Below are 24,084 nucleotides of genomic sequence, written 5' to 3' on the forward strand. Positions count from 1 at the left end.
GGAGAAGAATGTAGAAAAACTTTCCTTTTTTTGAGTTCCTTCTTTAATGTTTCCTTAAATAAAAGTGATACAATGGTATTGTAGAAACACTGAATGTGGCAGTCCAAATCCTGGTTCTTATTAGCTATCTGACCTTGTGCATGCAAATCATTTAATCTCTGATGCTCAGTTTATTCAACTCAAAAATAGGGATAGTGATGCTTTGATTCACCGAAGTCTTGTTACAATGACCAGTTAGGTACATTCAATCATTTGGATTCATAATCAAACAAGTAAATATTCCCGAACTTATGCTTTCTTTGAAATTTTCATCTCTGTCCAAGCAATTTAGCCAATAGCTCATCCTAGTGAATTTTCAACTTTATTCTTAGCTCTTTGTGGTCTTAGGCAATTCAGTCTAAAAGTTGGATGGTGGATGTATTGTCTGCTATTCTGGTTACATGGCTCACTTCAAACTGTCTCTGGTATTAGAGAGGTCATATGGTATTGTGAAAAGAGTACTGGACTGGAGTTTGAAGATAGATTCAATTTTCTGTTCTGCCATTTACTACATAAGTGATTTAGTCAGGTAACTTCTTTGGGTCTTTTTTGTTTTATCTGAAAAATGAGAATAATGTTTTTTCTATTTTATAGGTTTTCTGTGAAGAAAATACTTTATAAAACATACAAATACGAACCATCACATCTGAGGCAGCTAGATGGCACAATGAATAGAGGAATAGATATGGAGTCATGAAGACTGAAGTTCAAATCTAGCCTCAGACATTTATTAGCTGTGTGACTCTGGGCAGGTCACTTAATCCTGCTTGGCTTGGTTCTCAATTGTAAAATGCAGATAATATCATCCATCTCTTAGGACTGTTATAAGCATCAAAGTATCTGTAAAGTGTTTAGCACAGTGCTTGGTTCATAAGTATATATTTCCGTTCCATATTCCCCTATTCTCTTGGCTATGGATGCAAAAATACATTTGCCATATGATTATGTGAAAGATTCCATACTTTGTTCTTTTCATTGTATCTGGTTGATGGCAAATTTATGATTTTTTTTACTTTATTATGGATTAGCATTTAATTTGTAGCTTATTTTGAGCAGCACTACAGAATGGAACATTTCTGTCATGATTTTCATGGCAACATTATAAAATTTTGGCCAAAACCATTATAACTGACTGCTTCTTCTGGTCTGTTCTCTGTACAAGCTCTTAATGTTGATCTGAGTTAGGTAAATTGCTGTACTTTCTCAAACAGCAAGTCATGTACCATGCTTTGTGATCAATGTACACTTATAGCCAAATGTATTAAGGTTCACCTCTAGGCCAGCCTCCACAAACCCTAGAAATTATTGACACTTTTGTGAAGCATCAGGATGGCATGTGCCACAAAACCATCATACTCAATAGACAAATGGAAGTATTTTCATTAATCCTGATTCTGAGTTTTCAAGTCAATATTATGGAACAGCATTTTCAAGCTGGCAGCAAAACATTTCAGAGACATTGCATCTCATTGCCAAATTTCTTTGTGAATGTTGACTTCCATGTGTCTGCAAACAGTTTGGATTCTGTTGAGAATTCAATATGAATCTCAAGGATTTCAACATAAACTGTGTTTGAGTGTATGTATTGAGTTCGATACTACTATTGTTTCTACCAGGTTCTAATCAAAATAGCATGGAAAGATCACTGGATTTGGATAGAGTCTGTACCAACTGAAATTCTCTCTGTGTTGTCATGGTCTTGTACAAATTACTTATCATCTCTAGACTTCAATATCTTGACCTATAAGATGATAGTTCAACTAAATGATTTCAATGTTCCCTTCCTTCCCTAAATAAGATCCTGTGTTTTATGGGATAGCCTATAATCAAAAGTGAAAAAAAAAATCCCCACATTTCCCACATCTGAAGAGAGTGACCACCTAAAAATGTAACTAAGAATGTTTCCTACAATATACCTTTACTCATTTGAAGGTCCTCAAGATGAGATTTGTCATTTCAGAAGCATTTACAAGTTGTATCTATTTAAATTTTACACAATTTTATGCTAACCAGCATGCAGAATGTCTTTAGTTAACACATGGTGTTATATATCTGGAATGAGAGAAGTGTAAAGACAGTTGCAAAATTATTTGCAGGCAATGTTCATTTATTGGCAATATGTGGAATGCTTACTATTTTGGCCCTTTACCATGAGTAATAGTCTGTTTCAACTAAGGATTCCTTTATATCTTTTTTAGACAGTCTTTTTTGAGAGGAAGTTTAACGAATTTTTTACAATATTTATATAGACTTGCTTACATGATTTCCTAGAACAGCCTTTTATAATCACTCCTAATTTTTATCTGCCTCAAAGTATTTCATTTCCAACATGGGCCAATCTCTCTCCTTAGGAGTCAATCAGGAGCCAGACTTAATACAGTCAACAGATCAGTTTAGCCTTCTGCAGCTTAAAACTACCAAGCTCAAAAGACCCACTATCTAGCTCATGTCTTCCTCAGTATCAGGAATTTAAAGGGTAAACCACCATACCTAACTATCTAATTTCTGTTCTGCTTTTTAGTGTGCTGTTTATTTACATTATTTGTAGTCACTGTTTATATTATCTACCTTTTTTTTGTTCATTTGGTCCTATAGCAGTTTTTTAAAAATCTTCTAGTGTTTTGTTTGAAATAATTCATGTTTTCTGCTGCTTATGATATAATAGAATCTTATGTTCATATACCACAATTTGTTCAGCAATTTCATAATCTCTGGGCATTTCATTTTCAGTTTTTTGCTACTACAAAAAGTGCTTCTCTAAGCATCCTGATATGTATGGTACTTTTTTTCAGTTATTAACCTGCTAAGGTATATCTCCAAAGTAGGATTGATGGGTCAAAATATACATACAATGTACTAGCTTTTCTCAAATAATTCTAGATTGTTTTCTAGCTCCAGAACTGATTATTTTTATCCTTTATCAACATTATCAAATTGAGGACTGTGGGGATTATACCTCAAAGTTTTTTTTTAATTTGTATTTTACTCAAGATTAGGTCATTTGATGCATTTTTACATGGTTGTTGCATTTCTTCTTTTGAGGTTGTAATAGCTCTTAATCTCATGTTCATTTAAATCCCATTTCTTAAATATCAAACTATCATCAGAAATGCTTGATGTAAAAATTTTTCTCAGAATAAGTTTTCTTTCTTCTAGATGTATTGATAATGTTTGTGAAAAGGCTTTTTAATGGGGAGGGGGTGATTTGAGGAGGTGAGGAAGTGGGGGACGGAGGATTCTGGGAAGATGTTGGAGTAGGTTAGTAAATTTCAAGCTCTCCAGATTTCCCCCACAAACAAAACAAATTTGCCCATAAGGGCAAGCATAGACTGGTGAAAAATCTAGAAGACATGGAGCAGCACAAGGGTCCTCCTGGTACAATTTCAGAAGACCTGAAGAAAGACCCCAGGCTTGGAAGTGCAGAGATCTTCAGGCTAGCTCTTTAGAAACACCAAGTGGGGAACCCTGGAACAAGCTGGGTTTGGCTGAAATCTCAGCAGGGACCACGGGAACTTTCACCTCCTGTACTGCATGTGGAGTTGGGAGTCCCAGTCTGGGAAGAGTGAGTGAACCTCAGTTGATTAGGAATGCCAGTTTCAGCTGTGCTGCAGAGATGCAGCTTTGGGTGAGAAGGAACCAGAACACTGATGAGTGTAGAAGTAGTGGGACAGGGATGCTGCTGGCTGTGGACACCTGCTGGAGGGTGGAGCTCTTGGTTTGGGGACCTATGTCAAAGGGAAGAGCTGTAGTGAAGATAGAAGCACCCATCCTCCTTCATCCCAAGATGAGAGGTGCTTATACTAACAATTCTCACTTAAAAAATGATCGGGCAAAGAAAAAAGAACCTAACCATAGAAACTTACTATGGGAATAGGAAACCCCGGAGTTCATCTTCAGAGGACACTGAAGTAAAAAAAAAAAAAAAAAAAAAAAGCTTCTACCCCAAAGAGTAACATTAAATGGCTCCCTGCCAGAGAGAATTTATAGAACTATTTTTTAAATCAAATGAAAGAGGAGGAAAAAACTAAAAAAAATACAAGAAAAATAAGATTATGAAAAATGGTTAATCAACTAAAAAAGGAGATAGAGTTGTAAAGATGAAAATAACTCTTTGAAAGCCAAAATAGGGCAAGGGGAAGCCAGTGAAGGTCTAAGAGACTGAGAAATAACAAGACAGATTATAAAGAATGAAAAAATAGAACATCTTATAAGAAAAACATCTGGAGAACAGATCAAGAAGAGAAACTATAATTGGACTATGTGAAAGGTGTGACCAAAAAATAGAACACAATAATGTAAGAAATAATCCAAGAAAATTGTTCTGGAATATAGAACATGAATGGAAAGCAAATAGAAAAAGATGTGCTGATCACTACAAAAGAGATCCTTTGTGGAAAACACATAGTAATAATATTGCTAAATTTTGAAACATCCAGAAAAATTTACAAGAAAAAAGAAAAAAAAGTTCAAATATGCTGGAGCTACAATTAGAATTGTCCCGGACTTATCAGCAACCTCACTAAAAAACTTCAGATCCTGGAATCATATATACCAACAATCAAAAGAATTAGGCCTGTGGCCAAAAATATCATATCCAGCAAAATTATCCATAATATTGAATGAAAAAAATGAACTTGTAGATTTTCAGGACTCACTTTCAACAAAACCTGAACTCAATAGAAAATTGAATTTATAAAAGAGCCAATATCAAAGATCAATTTCAAGGAACTTAACATGGACAAATAATAAGTGTATTTACATGAAAATGTATAGCATATGTTTAAGATTGGTACCAACAATTGGGTAGCTCAAAAGAAAGATTGGGGCAAAGTTAAGTATGATTTCACTCTAAAAAGCAAAATCACCTACAAAAACATAAAAATAGTAGTTATGTTATTCAAATAAGGTATAGAGGAAGAAAAGACATAGAGGTACTAGGGGAGAAGGTTCATAGTTCTGAAAACCCACAGAGGTACTGGGGGGAAGGGTTCATAGTTCTGAAAACCTACTTACATCAAGAATGGGTTAAATTGGCAACACTAAATATATACTATGAAGAGTATAGCAAATCTATAAAGAAATGAGGGGGATGGATAGAGGGGGAAGCAAAGGAAGACAGAAGAAGACAAGGGAGGGATCCATGGGTGGGGGGAAGTTAAGTAATAGTAAGGCAAGTTAAGGAGAATAATAAAGCAGAAAGCTAGGGGAAATATACACAAACATTGCTCTATATTATATGTGTCTGTGGGAGGGTGTGAATGTATATGTATGTATGTGTAGATCTAAATATACAAATATCAATATATCTGTGATTAACTATACCTGTTTGGAGAAAGTGGGGAGGGTGATGGGGGAAAAGAATATAGAAAAAAAGTGCAAGCAGAGAACAAAAAAAAAAACCTAGAAAAAAGCAAAGAAAAGATGGACATAGCCTGCGTTGCTTTTATGATCTTTTTTCATTTTGCATGCTTATTTATTTGTTAATTGTTATGTTATTGTGTTAAGTGGTATGAAATGGGTCAACTTATTTTCTGCCAAACTGCTTTACAGTTTTCCCAGAAGTTCTTATTGAATAAGAAGTTTTCCCTTCAAGTTATGTAAATTCTTGGATTTTCAAACACTAGGCTAATATGCTTGCCTCTACTTCTTATTCAGCTTGTTCCTTTTATCTAATTTTCTACTTAACAGATATGAAATAATTTTGATAATCATTCCTCTTTATTTTGAGATCTGAGATAGGCATACATTATTATTTTTTCCTATTATTGACTTTAAAATTCTTGATTTTTTTGCCTCTCCAGATGAATGCTTTTTGTCTAGTTCTGCAAAGTTATTCTTTTGTAACATTACAATTAACTTATGTAGAATCATTTTATCATATTTGTATATCCTAGCCATGAACAATAACTAACTCTATAATTAAGTCTATATTTCTTTAGTGCATTGGAGTTATTGTGGGTGAGATTTCTCTTTTGAAGACTTCATATATTTCTTACTAATATTCAAATAGGTTGAGAATAGTAGCATATACTCATAATCTATACTACCAAAAAGGCAGAAGTTGGAGCATTACCTGAGTTCAGGAGTTTTGAGCTAAAGTTGGCCAAGCTAATTAGTGTTCACATTAAGTTTGACAACACTATAATGAACTCCAGGGGGCAAAGGACCACTAGGTTGTCCATAAAGGAATAAACCAGCCTAGGTTGGAAATAAAGCAGATCAAAACTCTCTTAATAATCAGTAGTACAATGAGGACTAAGTAGTCATTGCCCTTGCATCTTGAGTGCAATAGAGAGCTCCAAACTTAAATATGGGCATATAGTTATATATACTTAAAAATTAACTTATGTGTCAACACATATATGTATAAAACATATACATTTATAACAATATATTTATATCTAGATAAATGATAGATATGTACATACACATACACAAATAAGCAGATAACTTGTGGGTATGTATATATTCTTTTGTAGCCAATTTTAATAAAAGCTATTATCTTGATTAATTTTTAAAATTGATTTTCTGGATTTTTAAAGTAAACTTACACCTACAAATAGAAATGACTTTACCTTCTTTTTTCATTTGCATTTTCTTCGAATAATTTTTGCTGTATACTATACAATTAGCATTTCTATAAGGCATTAAAAATATGGGCAAAAATGGGTATCTTTGCTTTGTCACTGATCTTTAGGAGGAAAACTTCTAATTTTTCTCAAAATAACAATGATAATGCTAGCTCTTGGTTTTGTTTAACAAAATGATACTTTTTAGTATCTTTAACATGAATACTAAATTTTTGAAAACATGCATATATTAATATACTCACACATTTTAAACTTTTATGTAATTTAGAGTACATGATATATAATACATAGTTTTACTAATATTGAACTATAAAAATGTATTTACTAGGACTAGCTTGAATTAATTAATATTTATGTATTACATATAAATTCAAGCTAGTCCTAGTAAATACAGTTTTAATAGATTGCCAGTATCTATTTGAGTAGATATCCAAATTATAATAGTAAGGTTGCCTGTCCTTTTTCTTGAAGGTATCTTTTGTTATTTGATACTTACTTTAATTTTATTCTCTAATTGAGCCTTTGAGAAGATGGAACAGATGCGAAAGTAACACGTTGAGAGAGATCCTTCAAAACTCTTTTTGCCCTAACACATCAAATGTTTTGTTTTATTATAGTGATGTATAATTTTTGTAGTAATTATAATAATAATAAATTATTAGCACAGTGGGATCTTACCTATTCCAATAATCTGTTATAAAGATATGATCTGTTCTAAAGAATCATCTTATAGGCTTTTAGATTTAGAGCTGGAAGAATCCTGAGAGGGGTTTAATTTAAAACCCTTGTTTTATAAATAAGGAAGATAAAAGTTTTCTTTATTTTATATAAAGAGAAAGGAAAAGGAAGTACATAGAATATAGTGACCTGTCCAAGGTACTGATAATCCAAATGTTCAGAACACTTCATCTTGCTGTTTCTACAAGAGCCTGCTTGCAAATTGTTAAAGATAGAATCTTCAATGATATTCTTGATAAGCATTCTAATAATTAATAGAGCCAAAAATTAGGCATATAGATTTGTTGTTATCTTCTTGATCAATATTAACTATAATCCTTTCTAGTCTTTTTGAAATTTTGAAAATTGATCTCCAAGTACCTTAAAAATTTGTGCAGTCTATAATAGATTTCCTCTGTATGATATATTTGGCTAGAACTCAATGATGTACCAACAATTTCTTCTTCAGTGCCATTTCTACTACCTAAAATGAGTCAGCAAATACTAAATTGTTAGAAGCAGAATAGCATAGGTCTACTGCCATTGATGAACATAAATCACTTTTTAAATGCTCGAAATTCATGGATCTGGAACTAGTAAGAGCCTCAGAGGGCAAAGAGTAAATTGTCATTTCACAGATGAGGAAGTTGAAGCCCAAATTGAGGTCAAGTGACTTCCCCAAGATTTTACAGGTACTAAATTTTGGAGAAAGAATTTGAACCTGGATCAAATGTCTGCAGAGTCATTGATATTCCCTCTTCCATTTCATATCTATGTATTCTTTTACTTTCAGCTTCAACAGTCAATGCTCTCAGGATGACCTGGATTTCTGCAGTCTTGTTTTTCCTTTTCACTGGTTTTCATTCTTTTGTGAAGTGATCCTTACAGTCTTCAGTTAGCCATTTGGGGGAGGGGCAGTGTCATATTTTTCCATTGAGTTTATTGCCTGTGTTGCCCTTGCCTGCCCTTTTTCTCTATTTAGGAAAAATATAAAACATTTGTTGATTATGGTAGTTTCTGGGCTTTTAGCCTATTTTTGGTGACTAGTTTATATCAGTTAAAATTTCATAAGGTATGTCAATAATCAGAATCTATCTATTGACTTTGCAAAATGGAAAATATATAAAGCAAAAAGCAATATATTAAAATAGTAATGTTGTTAATGCATTGTGTATTCTTATTTTTTTCTTCTAATTTGCCACAAATTTGGGTTTTGTTCTAATGAGTCAGTGATTTGACTGCCACAGGCACCTGAATCTGAAAGGTGCCTACCATGTCAATAACCATTTATTTCTAGTTTAAGAACCACAGTGCTTAGGATTTTCTGGTTCTCTTTTTTTTTCTTTTTTTATTAATTTTTATAATTATAACATTTTTGACAGTACATATGCATAGGTATTTTTTTACAACATTATCCCTTGTACTCCCTTCTGTTCCGAATTTTTCCCCTCCTTCCCTCCACCCCTTCCCCTAGATGGCAGGCATTCCCATACATATTGAATATCTTATAGTATATCCTAGGTACAATATATATGTGCAGAATCAAATTTTGTTGTTGTTGTTGCAAAGGAATTGTATTCGGAAGGTAGAAATAATCTGGGAAGAAAAACAAACAAACAAACAAAATGCTCACAGTTTGCACTCATTTCTCAGTGTTCCTTTTCTGGGTGTAGCTGATTCTGTCCTTCACTGATCAATTGGAATTGGATTAGCTCTTCTCTAAGTTGAAGATATCCACTTCCATCAGAATACATCCTCATACAGTATCATTGTTGAAGTGTATAATGTTCTCCTAGTTCTGCTCATTTCACTCAGCATCAGTTGATGTAAGTCTCTCCAAGCCTCTCTGTATTCCTCCTGTTGGTCATTTCTTACAGAACAATAATATTCCATAACATTCATATACCATAATTTATCCAACCATTCTCCAATTGATGGACATCCATTCATTTTTCTTGTTCTCTTTTTGAAAGACATATGCATAACACACAGATGTGAAGCTTCTGAGTAATCAATTACTTGTTTCATCCATCACTTCCTTTTTCATCTAGATCTAGACCCTAAAATTTTTTGTAACCATCCTTCCCAGTACCTACTTTTGGAGTGGAAAAAACAAGATACATGCTAACTTGATTTAGAAGATTTGGCAATTTCTCCATAGAATTTGTTTTTTACTTCATCCTTTGAATCTAATTTTGGCCCATAAGCTACAACTATTATAATGGTGATCCTCTTGTCTATATCTATATCTCTCTATATTATTATTATTAAAACTGCAACGTGAAATGACCAATCCATGAAATGATATTTCTTGTGACTTTTTAATAAACAATGAAAACAAAACTACCAACTCCTCCATATGTCTCTCTCAAGGAGAACCTATAACCTATCTGTAAGGTTTTTTTTCTTTCTTAATCTATAATTAGAATGATAATATGGCTGAGATTTGTTCTTCCTGTAGTATATCAATTCAGTTACTGGGCAGGGAATTCAATTTAGAGTAATACTAATTAAATTAATGTTTACAGATATTCTAAAGTATATTTTTGGAGATGGTGACTCATGAAAATATATATTACATATAAAATTCTTTGAAGTCATTAAATGTTTCATAAATATAAATGCCTATAATGACTGTTATTACTAATTAATAAGCTAAAAGTAAACATTCCTTTAGATTTAAGATAAAAATCAAATGTTCATTTTTTTTCTAAAGAAGCCAGTCATGTTTTTTAAAAAAACTTCTGCTGATATGTATCTTTGTAGATAGAACTTTGTACACAAAGGATTCTATAGGGCATGTGCTAGAAAAGAGTATCAGACTTAAAATCAGAAATTCTTAACTGGATAATCCTGAGCAAGGTAGTGAAACTTTTTGAGCCTCAGTTTTCTCATTAACAAAATGGAGATAATAATGCTAGTACTACTTACCTCAAAATTTTGTTGTGAGGAAAAAATTTTGTAAAACAGTCTTTTTAAAAGTCAGAGATGATGATGATGATGGTAAAATTCTTTAGTAAACAATCTACAAATTTATGCATAAAAACATATTTCCCTTTTACCTATACCAAGCCCGGTCTTAGGTAACATTTTCTTCCCTTGACTTTTTTCATTTGCAAACAGGACTTATTGTTAAGTATTTAGTAAATATTAAGAGCTATGAAAGCCAAAAAATGAACTGCAAATAAATTCTTAGGCATTCTTGAACAGTTTTAAAGAAACTTGTTTATACCTAGTTCTCACATGTTAATCCTAGTTTTGCTCTCTGAACCAATTTTTAAAATTATGGCTTTTAAGTCAAAGATGGCAATATTCCCTTGATTACCACTTTGCATTCTCTTTAAGATAAGCATTATTCTTCATATGTTCCTTCCAATACTCCAGGTTCTAGTATCTTAGAACTATTACTGTGGCACTGGGGTTCTGTATGTGTTGTCCCATCCTCACTATTTTTCCAGTTATCCAGGTCCTCAATGATGTGTTTTGTACCAATTCTCAACTTCCAAGTATTTATTAACAACATGCGTGGTCCCTGTCATATTGGCTAGAATGACAAGGAAATATAATGTGGAATGTTGGAGGGGAGTGGGAAAGCTGGGACACTGATACATTGTTGGTGAGTACATCCAGCCATTCTGGAGAATGATTTGGAACTATGCTCAAAAAGCTATCAAACTGCATACCCTTTGATCCAGCAATGTTACTACTGGGGTTATATCCCAAAGAGATTTTAAAGAAGGGAAAGGTACCTGTATGTGCAAGAATGTTTGTGGCAGCCCTCTTTGTAGTGGCCAGAAACTAGAAACTGAATGGATGCCCATCAATTGGAGAATGGCTGAATAAATTGTGGTATATGAATATTATGGAATATTATTGTTCTGTAAGAAATGACCAGCAGGAAGATATCAGAAAGGCCTGGAGAGACTTACATGAACTTATGCTGAGTAAAATGAGCAGGACCAGATCATTATATACTTCAACAACAGTACTATATGATGATCAATTCTGATGGACGTGGCCCTCTTCAACAATGAGATGAACCAAATCATTTCCAATGGAGCAGTAATGAACTGAACCAGCTACACCCAGCAAAAGAACTCTGGGAGATGATTATGAACTACTACATGGAATTCCCATTCCCTCTGTTTTTGTCCGCCTGCATTTTTGATTTCCTTCACAGGCTAATTGTACACTATTTCAAAGTCCAATTCTTTTTGTACAGCAAAATAACTGTATGGACAAATATACATATATTGTTTTTAACTTATACTTTAACATATTTAACATGTATTGGTCAACCTGACATCAGGGGGAAGGGGTGGGGGGAAAGAGGGGAAAAATTGGAACAAAAGGTTTTGAAATTGTCAATACTGAAAAATTACCGATGCATATATCTTGTAAATAAAAAGCTATAATAAAAAACATAGCATTTATCATGTTTTTACTATTATGTATTAATGTTTAGTTTTAACATTAACATTTTATTATGTGTTTCAGACATTGTCTTGGCAATGGGAATAAAAAGACTAAAAAGAAAAAAAATAACATGTGTGGTCTTTTTATGTCCACATTGCCCTTTGCATTCCTTGCAGTTTTTGTCTTCTGCAGTCCCAAATGTATAGAATGATTCATAGTCATTAGGCACTAACAGAATAGTTATGTTAAATAGTCTTTGTAGCACCTAACAGATAGGGGTCATGGAAACAATGCAGTTTCTGAAATGCCACAGAATCTAGTTTTAGCTGTGGGGCTGGAAGATACTTCAGAGGCCATGTAATCAAAGTCCAACCCTTCATTTTACTGTGGAGAAAATTGAGGTTCCAGGAGATTCCATTACTTGCCCTGAAAATACAAGTATTCAGTAACAGAGGTGGATCTCTGAGCCTGAATATATGCTAGATCCCACTGCTAATCCCCAGCACATTTGTAGAGGCTGTATTGATGAAGTACTGGCAAACATGATAACTAAGTGTTATAATGAAGAAAATGGCTAGGATGGTGCTGAAAGACTCAGAGTATAATTATTAACATAGGTCCCTGTCAATAAAATACATGGAGAATAAGATATTGTTCTATTTTTTGACTATATGTGGGTCATTTTCTGTCATAATATGTACACATAAGGTGAGCATATGATCTCCTTTATATTATGCCTTATATATTAATTGTTTGCAAGCATTTTATATCCATCCCTAGATTGTAAACTGCACAAAATCCTACACTGTAATTGAAGAAGGAAACAATATCTTACTTATCCTCATATCTCCCTCAGTGTGTAGTCCAATATCTTGTATGTAGAATATATTCAACAGATTTTTTTCATGAATGAAAAATAATTTCACTTTGAGGGTCTTTGAGGATCTCTTGTGCAGGTCTGATTATTGAAATAACTGAAAAGCATTCATATAAGTATGAACTCAAGAGGAACTAGTGATATTTATACATAAGAGGCTCTAGTTATGACCACATTAACTCTAATTATCAAATTCTCTATATCATAAACCACTTTAATTGAACCTCAGCTGGCATTCTTAACTCTTATTTTTGTTAAACATGTGCAATTCTTCTATACATATTTCCACATATATCATGCTGCACAAGAAAAATCAGATCAAAAAGAATGAGGAAAAAAACAAGCAACAACAAAAAAGTGAAAACACTATGTTGTGATCCACATTCAGTCCCTACAATCCTTTTTTTGTATAAAGATGGTTCTCTCTATTACCAGTCTATTGGAACTGGCTTGAATTCCCTCATTGTTGAAAAAAGCCATGTTCATCAGAATTATCACATAACCTTATTGTTGCTGTGTACAATGATCTCTTCTATTCACTTCACTTAGCATTAGTTCATTTAAGTCTTTCCATACCTTTCTTAAATCATCCTGCTAATTGTTCTTATAGAACAATAATTAATTCTTTCTAGACTCGTCTGATCAGAAATATTATCTTGAATATATTCCAATAGTAATGACTTAGCTTTTATCTAAATTTTTGCCTCATTGAGGACTGTCCATTCTGGAATTACTGCCGACCTATGATCTTTTCCTATATAGGATCAACATTTTTTAATCCCTCAGACTATAATTTTTGCAAATCCTCAGGCCATACAGATGAAAACAGAGGTCCAGGATTTTTTTTTCCTTAGGGTCTTATAGCACTTATCTACAAAGCTGACAAGATTCAACTTTATCACACTAAAAAGTCTAACCTCTGGGCCCAAATGATAATACCACTACAGCATTCATTATAGCTTTCTGCCAGCTTGATAAGCTCTCCAAAAAAGAAAATGTAGAGGAGGAAACAAGTAACTATCCAGATATTTTCTAAGCCTTGTTGCTACCAAGTGAAGACTAGATCTTTCTTCTGTCTGTATATGCACTACAAATAGGCAATGGTTTAATACAGAAGAGAGACCCCTGATTGGAAGACTTCAAGAAATTAATATCAGAGGACAAATTTTTTGAAATAGAAAATAAATCTGGAAGCTTTGACAAGGACATAACACAATGATTGAATATGTCAGATCTTTCTGGGCTGTAAGTCAGGGCCTAGTTTGGAATAAGGCCACATACAAGTGGGCTTCTCATGGTCATCAGACTCCTTACCCTTCCCCCCTAAATCTCTGTGAGTCAGTGACCACATCTGCCTGTCATTTTGGAATCTCCATGCCATTAACATTCCTAGAAATTAGATGACAGAAACATTAGGCTCTTGTTGGTAATGCCAAATGACTTTCCACTTAAAGTTCATGAAGTTGTCACAAATTTGGTAGATTTATAATTTTTATGACCCTTACCTCCTGACTCTGACTGTCTCCAATGATTAGAGATGGATATGATGAATTCACACACAAAAAAGAGGATTCCTACTTTCAAGAGGTGGCAAGTACAGGGCTTCATAAACTGGGAAAGCTATAGACTAGATAAAAATTATAGAAAATTAGGAATCTACATATTCTAGATATATTCTACATATGGCATAGGATTTCAAATAGGAATGTTTCTCTCTCACAAACTCAGACCCTGAAGTTCAATGAAAAGTCCTGGGAGGAATGTCATCTTGAGTGTGGTCAGTGTTCACATGTAAGAACAGGACATAACTCCACACAGATAAGTCATGACATCACATTTCCTTTTCCCATGTTCCTGACCTCTTTGTACCTAAATCTGATTTTGTTCTCTAAATATAAATCTTAAAAGAGTTTCAATGAAAATCTCATGTGTTTACTTATCCTTGCCTATAAAGATTCCTATGATCTGGTTTTAACCTAGATCTTGCTCAACATGAAATGACAGCTCTATATGTAATCTGTGACTGCAGCCTGATCCGTGGTCTTGATCCTGCTAAACTTCAATAGTTAAAAATATCCCTTTAGATAACTAGAAAACTTAGAGGTTTTAGAAAGTTAAAACTTAGAATCAGTTTTCAGAGTTAGTCACTAGTGAGCAACCCCAATCTGCCTTTATAGTCCTGTTTTTCCTTGCTTCTTTTGGCTTCTAAAAAGCCACAAAATTATTAGACACTATTTCCTTAAGAGATTTTTATAACCTAAATATCTAAATTCCTACTCATTAGATATTTACAACTTCCTGTTTACCAAAGATTCTACTACTTATTCAAGTAGAGGTATGTTTGACACCTTGATACGAGGTTGGGGAGGATAATTTTCAAATGACTGGAGGAGCAATAAGCAATTTAATAAACAATACACTAGAGACTGTGCATTAAAGACTAGACTTGAATGCTTTCATCTTCTGCTATGACAGCTCATATTCTCTTAAGGGATGAGACTTTTGGAAGTCAGAACCAATTATAATGTTAGGAAAAGAGGAATGGAGGAAGAGAAGTAATGATGCACAAACACAATGATGATTTTATGTATTTTATTTTTTTTGTCGGGATAGGTAAAGAATAGGGGCATGAGTATGGCAATGGGGAGCTCCCTTATTTAAAAAAAAATCCCCCTGACCATACACATATATTGAAGTAACTAGAGATTCGTTTTGTTCAAGAAGCATTTGTTTTTAAGATAAAAACTCCCACAATAGTGTAAACTTTATTGGTTATTCATAACTTTGAAAATTGGAACAATGTATAGATGAGATCAGCAGCATTCATGAAATAAGCATTTTTGATTAGAAGAGGAAGGTGGAAGGAATTATTATAGAGTACAGCAAATCTATGTGCATTAGGGAGTTTGGAGTAGCAAGACTTGGATCAGAAAATAGACTGCAAAAGGAGCCATTCAAAATTGGTGGTGGTAGAATATTAAAGACAGATTTTGTTTACTTTGCAACTTTGCCTTGTGCTTTTATAGAAGTCTGTTTGATGATGAAACAAATCGAGGTTGTACATGCCTGAATTAAGTTGTCAGGACTAATTTGGAAAGACTAAAAACCTCAGTGTCCTCCCAACAATTCAATCAATTTGGTTCAAGTTTGTCCAGTCTACTCTTTCCAGCTTCACTCTTTCCTTTTCTCTCCAATCCTCTTTCACAAAAAAGATGAGAGAAAACAAATAAGATGGAGGAAAAAGGAGGTGTTTTAATTCTTCCCTCATGCCTACTCCCCTTTTTTGGCATTTCTGTTTGGCATTTACTTCTGGAATCTTAAAATAATGCTGGGATATTACTTTTATGACTCAGTAGAGCCAGAAGAATCCAGGGCTGCCTATTACATTATCCCTTCTGAAAAGGACACCTTGAGCTGCTCTGCCTCTTTAACCCCCCTTGCCCCTCAAGTATAATATATCTGTGCTCTCAAACGGATGAAGCATTTACTCATTCAGCCAGAATTTATTAAGCACTTGTGCTGACACTGTGAAGATGCAAATTCTGACACATTAGAGCTATAAAAACCATAGCATTTAACATAGAAGATCAAATAAAAGATCTCGACATAAAAATCTGTTTCAGCTAGATAGTATCTTAATAACTGTAATTAAGCTTGTTGATAATTAAAAGTGAGCTCAGAGCAAGCTGAAACTATTCTAACAACTCTCTGCCTCTTCACTGAGTCCAGTGCTGCTCCCTATATTAGCTTCATATACAAATACTGCTTGAAAATGGTCCTGTTAAAAGTATGGTAAAAAATGTGCTGGATTTGGAATCATGATCTTTGAATTCTTCCAATTATGAATTCTAGGTCTCTTCCAATGATAAATTCTAGGATTATTGCTGTGTACTCACATATGCAAGGACTGAAGAGCCTTATGATTTGGTTAGGGGTAAAAGAGAGAAGTATATGGAACAGTCTCAGGTTGGGTGAGAGGGGAAGGAGGCAGTATATAAGCAGCTAATTAAATATGACACATTTGTAAAACTGATATTCATAATTTGTGGAGTGTATAGGTTTATATAACATAAAACCCTCAAGATTTTATGTGATTTCAAGGGATTTATGCTCTGAATTAACTCTGTACATGTTAATGAGAAAAAGAGTTAAAAATGGGTTCTTTCCTCCTCCTCCCCACATGAAAATGACATTTAAATTTGCTCTCCTATATTGTAACAATGACAACAGAATTCTAAGTATTTAGGAAAAAAATATTGTATTCCATGTGTTACTTGGCCTTTTGGAATTACTCTTTGTAAACAATTAAAAACTTTGTTCTAATCACATTTTTCCTTAAAAATTGATATTTATTAATTTGTGAGATTATTTTCCTCCTCCCACGCCCAGTATGAATCACTAGTCAGAATTACTCCTGTTGGCAAAGCTTCTGAAGATTATACTTGTGTAACACAGAAGTGGGTGTAAAAGTCCTGGTTTGAACCTCAAATTCTGATTTACAAAAGAATGGTTGCTTCTTGCATCACTGAATTACCTAACAACTGAGGTTTTTTCACAAGTATATTTATTAGCAGTAAAGAAGATATACACCAACTTCTCTAGTTATCTGTGGCTGATCACAGCCAGTAGTATAAGAATATAAGTTTCACTGGTGGCTAAAATATGACCCTTTCAAATGGCCTAAACTACCTTAGGACTTTTACAACAATGGTGAAGAAATTACAGATTTCTATTATGCTGAGAGCTGATATACTAGTGAATATTTCCAGGTAGAAGGAGTAAACCAGGAGCAGATAGTCACTATCAAAAGTATGATGTAGTTTCTAAAAATGGAAATTCCTAGCTTATCAGTCACCCTAACTCTCCAACAGATGTGGTAATAAATACTGGGCTGCAGTAACAAAGAGCCAGCTAACCAAGGGTGGGAAAAAGAGCAAACAGCTCCACTGTACTACTTTTAAAGAGTCACATGGTTAATCAAGAAGATTATTTCAATCCAAGTGGTAGGAGACCTGTAAACTAGGCATGGTATTACACATACATAGATACTGAAGAGGGCTTTAAAATTAGGACATCCTTTTAGATTCAAAGCTCACTTGGAATAATAATAATTAATATGTATATGATGCTTTAAAGTTTGCAAAGTGTTTTACATACATTACCTCATTTAAACTTCACATTAATTCTGGGAGGTAGGTGACTATTCTTATACCTATTTTACATATAAACAAATGGAAGCTGAGAGAAAGTTAAATGATTTGCTCAAAGCTACCCTACTACTAAGTGTTTGAGGCTGAATATGAACTCAAGTGTTCCTGATTCAAAATTGAGCACTTTAGATCCAACTCCATCCAAAGTAGTTTATTATTGGAAGTATAATACAGCTACACTTGTAACATATTCCTATGGCAAGAACCCCTGGCATCGCATCCCAAGGAGACAATGATAAATTCAGTATGAAACAACTTAGTAAATTGAAAACAAGAGCAACACAAATATTTATCTAACCAAGAGTCCTTTCCCATCTGAAATTAACTCTAAAAAATAAAATAAAACAAAAACCACATCTTTTTAGCTCTTTACAACTCTATCCTCTGGAATCTGTCACCAGAGGTTTTAACCTGGGATCTGCAAACTTATTTTTTTTTAATTTGATAATAATTTCAGCATAATTGATTTTCTTTATAATCATATATTTCATTTTGTATATTTAAAAACATTATTCTGAAGACTCTTTAGGCTTCATTCAATTGTCAAAGGGATATAGGATACAAAATAAAGTTATGAATTCCTGATCTAGAGAACTAATTTCCTTTAAAATCCTTTTAATCTTAATTCCTTTTTAGAGGTTCATAATCCCTTTAGTTGCCTGTTTCCAGATGTAAATGAGAGGCACCTTAGAAATAAGTATCCAGTTGAGATTATGGAAAGTACAGAGGGCACAAAAACTAAAAAAATATGGTGCACTGTATCCATTTTGGAGAGAATGTTGCTATCTTTAAATCTGATACAGGCAGTCTGATAGTAAACATGGTAAGAAAGTTCTAATTTAGAACTGGTAATCTGTTAGGACTGCCTTTTGCCACTAGAGGGAGGCAGTGACAACCCTACTGGGTATCTGAGACCATAGCAGAAGTGCCCCAAGGACTTTCATCCCAACCTGCCAGGCAAGTGCTTTCCATATATTATATTTGAAACAAACTGGGAAAAAAGCCTTTGTGTTTTAAATTGTTAAAGTAATAGCGCATATAAGGGAAAAAAATGCTGTTAATGTTTTCCTCCTCTGAACTACATTCCAGAAGGTAATTTTCAAAGAATTTTAACTTGCCAGCTTGCTATTCAGGTCTCACAAGGACAACCCAGTACCTGATCTGGCAACCCCATAGCTGGGAGAACACAATGAAAATGTATAAATTCAGGAAAGGTAGCAGCTATCTCTGTCAGCATCGTGTTTGTAGATTATTCAGAACAATAGGACCAGTTCTTGGGGAGAACTAGTTTTTTAATTTTCTGGGGCCATGGAGTGGGAGTACAAAGGAATGATGATGGTAATATTTAAGAAAGTTAGGGTTGGGGAAGAGTGGCCAACTTGGAATTGAGGGATAAGAAGATAGTCTGGGCCCTTATCACTTTCCCTGCTAGTCACACAAGTCACAGAAAAGAAGGGAACAATTGCAACTACCAAACTAGTTGGCAAGTTGGCATCTGCAATGGACTGATCTCCAATGGACTATGGCTGATTGGCTTAGAAAGTATAAAATGACATTGTTGTCTGCTGGTGCCATTTACTCTTAAAAATGGTCCATTTACTGCCAGAAGCAAGGATAATTTCAGGCATTTTTTTTTGGGGGGGGGAGGGATGGTGTCTCAGAGGTCATCAGTTCTAGAGCCTTATAGAACCTTAAAAAATCATCTAGTCCAAATTATTCATTTTACAGATGAAGAAACTGAAGCTCCAGACAGATGCTCAAGGCTACCCAAATAATAATCATTGGAACCAGGATTAGAGCACAGCTCCTTTTGATTCCAAATAAGGACTCTTTCAGGGAGCAGCTAGGTGGCACAGTGGATAGAGCACCAGCCTTGAATTCAGAAGGACCTGAGTTCAAATTTGGTCTCAGACACTTAACACTTCCTAGCTGTGTGACCCTGGGCAAGTCACTTAACCCCAGCCTCAAAAAAAAAAAAAAAAAAAAAAGACAAATAAGGACTCTTTTTATGGTATGTACTGAGGAGAAACTTAGAAAAGACTATTTTCACATTTTACTGTTTGTTACAAGTAGTATCTGAATCTTTACCACACTTAACTAATTCTCATAGCAACTCTATGGAAGCAGGTTGGAGAAATATAAGATTCCAAATTTGCATATGGGGAAATGTAGCTACCAACTTACATTCATACACAGTTAGTAGAATACAAATTTATTTCCATTGAATGAAAGAGTTTTCTCCTCTAGAGCTTGTTTCATGTTAACTGCCAATTACTTATACAAAATAAGGAAAACAGTACCATAGATATCGGGAGGTGATCCAAAAAAGCATCAGGATTTAGAATTAATTTAGTATTTAGCCACCAATGATTTATTATATACTATATTTGAGTATGCATTTGTCTTACTTCTTGGGTAATTTTGTAGAACTTCAAAAAAAAAAAAAAAAAAGACAAATCTTTATTAGGGAGTTGGAAAGCTCAATTTTCTTTCTTTCTTCCTTATTTCACCATGAAGAAAAGGAACAGGACTTTCCACACCACGATAAATAATCATCATAAGCTATGTTGAGTTTGAGTTCTAGGTTCATACTCCTATTCATAGACTCTCTAAAGGAATTAAGATAATTACCAGTTAAATGCTTTGGTTTAAAAAAAAAACCTATGTTGGTAGCTTAACCTAGTATAAGGAATTTGGTTATTTAAGACTTTTTTTATTCATTTTATTAATACTTACTAAGTGCCCAATATATGCAAGGCAATATCCTAGGTGCTAGATATGTAAAGATACAAATGAAATAGCCTATGCCCTCAAGAAGCTTGCAACCCTCCAGAGCAAGAGGGATTATGAAATAAAACATATACACAAGTAAGCATAGGGCAAGGAAATTTAAAGGACAAAGACATCTGAGGATGAGAATACAAATAAGATCATGAAGAAGGTGATATTTGAGCTGAACCCTGAGGAAAAACAATGATTCTGAGATATTGAGATGAGAAGGAAGTTTATTCCAGGCATAGGAGTTACCTCTTTTCAGTCTAATTTAAAAAAAAAAAAATGATTTAGTTGAATAAAATATGACTGTAAAGGTTCCCCTTCAATAATGTAACCTCCCCAAACATATTTTAGTTCATAAAAGATTCCTCTATAGAGCTAATAACAGAGCTGTTCAGTGATTGACGGATTATTGATAAATGAAGCATAAGACAGAAAAATATATGCTTGCCAAAGATATGTTACTGTCATAGCTGTAATAAGTCCAGTGTTGAGTCCAAATAAAAAGGATTTTCCTATAGCTGGAGAGGTTCACCAGATATTTCAGGTTATAATTAACACTGTGCTGATTGTATCAAGTCTCGGAACAGGACAGAACCTCCTAAGTGAGATCCATAAATGTTTAAAAGAGTTCAGTCCTAAGTAGCCATTCATACAGGGGGAAAAAACAAAAAACAAAAAACAAAAACAAAAACAAAACAAAGCAAAAAAAAAAAAAAAAAAAAAAAAAAAAAACAAGAGAATGCAGTAGTACCTGTTGTTCAAACTATAACCCAAAGGTGACTGAACTTCCCTTAGAGCTGGTCCATAATATCTTGGACAGATACTCTAGTTGGACAATGAAATGGGATGAAACCTGAATAGGAGGAAGAGAGGTGGCTGCATTGCCTTTGGCATAATGGACAGGCATTTTAACGACATCAAGCTTTCCTCTGAAACAAAAATTCATCTTTTTAAACACTTAGTATCCTTCCAGTGAAGCTTTATGGTTTGGTAGAGAGAATACTGGGTCTGGATCCTAGAATGCCTGAGTTCATGTACAGTTTCTTAACTTCATAGCTGTGGGGCCCCAGACAAATCACTTAACCTTTGTTTGCTGCTTCAGTTGTCTTATCTGTAAAATGGGAACAATACCCACTTCCAGGGGTAGTTGTGAGGATTAGATGAGATCAGCTGTAAGGAGCTTTGCAAACTTTAAAATGCTATCAAATATGTGCAAGGAAACATGCCAAAGTTACAAATGAAACAGTCCACGCCCTCAACACCTTAGTTAGCAAGTTAACATCTAACTATCATGCTCATTCTCCTCCTCCTCATTGTTCGTTATTATGCTGTTCAGTCTTTTTAGTCATGGCCAACTCTTTGTGACCCCATTTGGGTTTTTTTTGGCAAAGATACTGGAGGGATTTTTGCCATTTCCTTTTCCAGCTCATTTTTACAGATGAGAAGACTGAGGAAGATGGGATTAAGTGACTTGTCCAGGTTCACACAGCTAATTAGTAAGTATCTGAGGTCACATTTGAACTCAGATCTTCCTGAGGCTGAGCACTTTCTTATCCACTGTGTCACCTAGCTGGTATGTCATCACAGTCTCTGAGCAATCAAGATTTTGGATCAAGCCAAAGGGTAAAGAGAAGATGCAAAGTGAGGAACAAAGAGACTTCAGCAGATTGCCAGCAATAAATTGTCCATAAACAATGGCATCAAAGATATCACTGAAGAGACAGATGCATGAAAAGATGAATAATTAAGGAGAGAGAGCAAGAGGAAAGGCAGCCCTTATGTGAGCTTCACTGATACTCATATATCAAGAGACCCTCAGAAAGGCCCAGAGCATTTAGGGTAGATCCTATTTGGAGGATCTATAGGAGAACCTAGAAGAGAATTGTTGAAATGGAGAATGTGCCAAGTGTCAGATAAATCAATTTCATTCTTTTTGAAACTTTCCACCTGAAAAAAGAGGTTCATTTTTTGTCTGATCAATTTTTTGGTTGTTGGTAAAAATATTAAATTGAAAGAATCCCTAATATCATCTTTATAATGTTTAATATGAAACTGAAAATGTGAAGGATATATGCTTTGCTCACACTCCTTAAATTATCCTTCCTAGAATTTTCATGAAGTTTCAGGGGGAAAAACTTTGTACGACTATGAATCTATTTATATTCCCATTTTCAATTTCATAGTAAATAAATTTAAAGATGACACTAATCAAGCATTTCAGATTTACAGAGCATTTTACAAAATATTGTATAAGATTCTTATAATGATTCCATGGAATAGTATTGCAAATGTTTTTAACTCCATTTTACAGAATTATTTGTCCAGAGTCACAAAGCTAATATTAAAACTCTGAGGTTCAAACTTGAACATCTAAATTTAATGTGTTTTTGTTTTGTTTTTTCAATAACACACTGCCTCTGGAGCTATTGTCTCTAGAAGACCACCTCTAGAGATCTCCACAGGTACCTGGACTTCTAGTTCTTTCCTATAAACAAAAAAATACTTATCCATTTAGCTAACTGATAACTCAAAACCAGTAGAATATAGTAATCCCATATTACAAAATATAGGATAGATACATATCACTGGAGTAGGGCATGTCTGATAAAGGATAAAAGACAAAAACTAGGAACAAAACATAGTTGAATAAGAATAAAATGAGAAAGAAGTAAATGTATATAAATCTAACCTATTTAATTTTTAAATTTGAACACATAAATGTGATATAGTTATGTGTTACTTTTGGTAATAAATATGATTAAGGAGAAATTCTAAATGTATTGTTGAAAAATGTCACTTCTGACCATTTTCCTGGAGTTCTTGTGTTAAAACTATTAACCCTTGCATGATGAAAAAATAAAACTTGCTTTAAAAACAGCTATAGAAAAATAAAATCAGAAGATTCAGCTTTTCCTTTCTAATGCTTCATGTAATGGAAAGTCAGAGGCACCTACAAAGCATATAAAAATTAAAAAGAAAATCAAAACTATTGGATAAAAGGAGTCTAAATCCAGAAAAAGAAAAAAAAATCAATTAAACCTTAACCATGTAAAATAATTATTTTTAAATTAGCAGTTTTGATGTCTTTTTTCTCCTCTTATCTTTAGATTTGAAAGTATGATTAGATGATACAATGTTAGTATATTTTCTTAATATCACTTTTAAAAAGTAATTTTGTAACTCACTTTTTACTTTATGACCTCCATTACATGACTTATAAGAATTGAGGATTACATTAGTGTCATTACATTTTTAAAACTGCAAATGTCATTACTGCAAATAGATAATTGAAGTACTCACAAAGGTCCATCGTAATTTCTAGAAGGCTTCCAGGAAACTGTTATCTTTTTCTCAAAGGGGAATAAAAATCCACAAAATAAATTAGCTGTCAGTTGCAAAAACAAAAACAAAAAACACAAACAAATCTCTTTCTGTTTGTTACAAGAAGAAAAAAAAA

General features: G+C 33.8%; 1 protein-coding gene across 3 annotated transcripts in view; it reads right to left on the reverse strand.

Moving 5' to 3' along the window:
- STARD6 (StAR related lipid transfer domain containing 6) overlaps nt 1-24,084 on the reverse strand; it is a 42,617-nt gene that overhangs the window by 13,624 nt on the left and 4,909 nt on the right. For 2 of the 3 annotated variants that reach the window (XM_074279395.1, XM_074279396.1), the window contains one exon: nt 23,928-23,977. In XM_074279395.1, the coding sequence (XP_074135496.1) occupies nt 23,928-23,977 (50 nt within the window). Of the gene's footprint in view, nt 1-23,927; nt 24,007-24,084 lie in introns of all 3 variants that reach the window. The other variant, XM_074279397.1, reaches the window with a different exon arrangement.

The sequence above is a fragment of the Sminthopsis crassicaudata genome, chromosome 1, assembly GCF_048593235.1.
Source record: "Sminthopsis crassicaudata isolate SCR6 chromosome 1, ASM4859323v1, whole genome shotgun sequence".
NCBI lineage: Eukaryota > Metazoa > Chordata > Mammalia > Dasyuromorphia > Dasyuridae > Sminthopsis > Sminthopsis crassicaudata.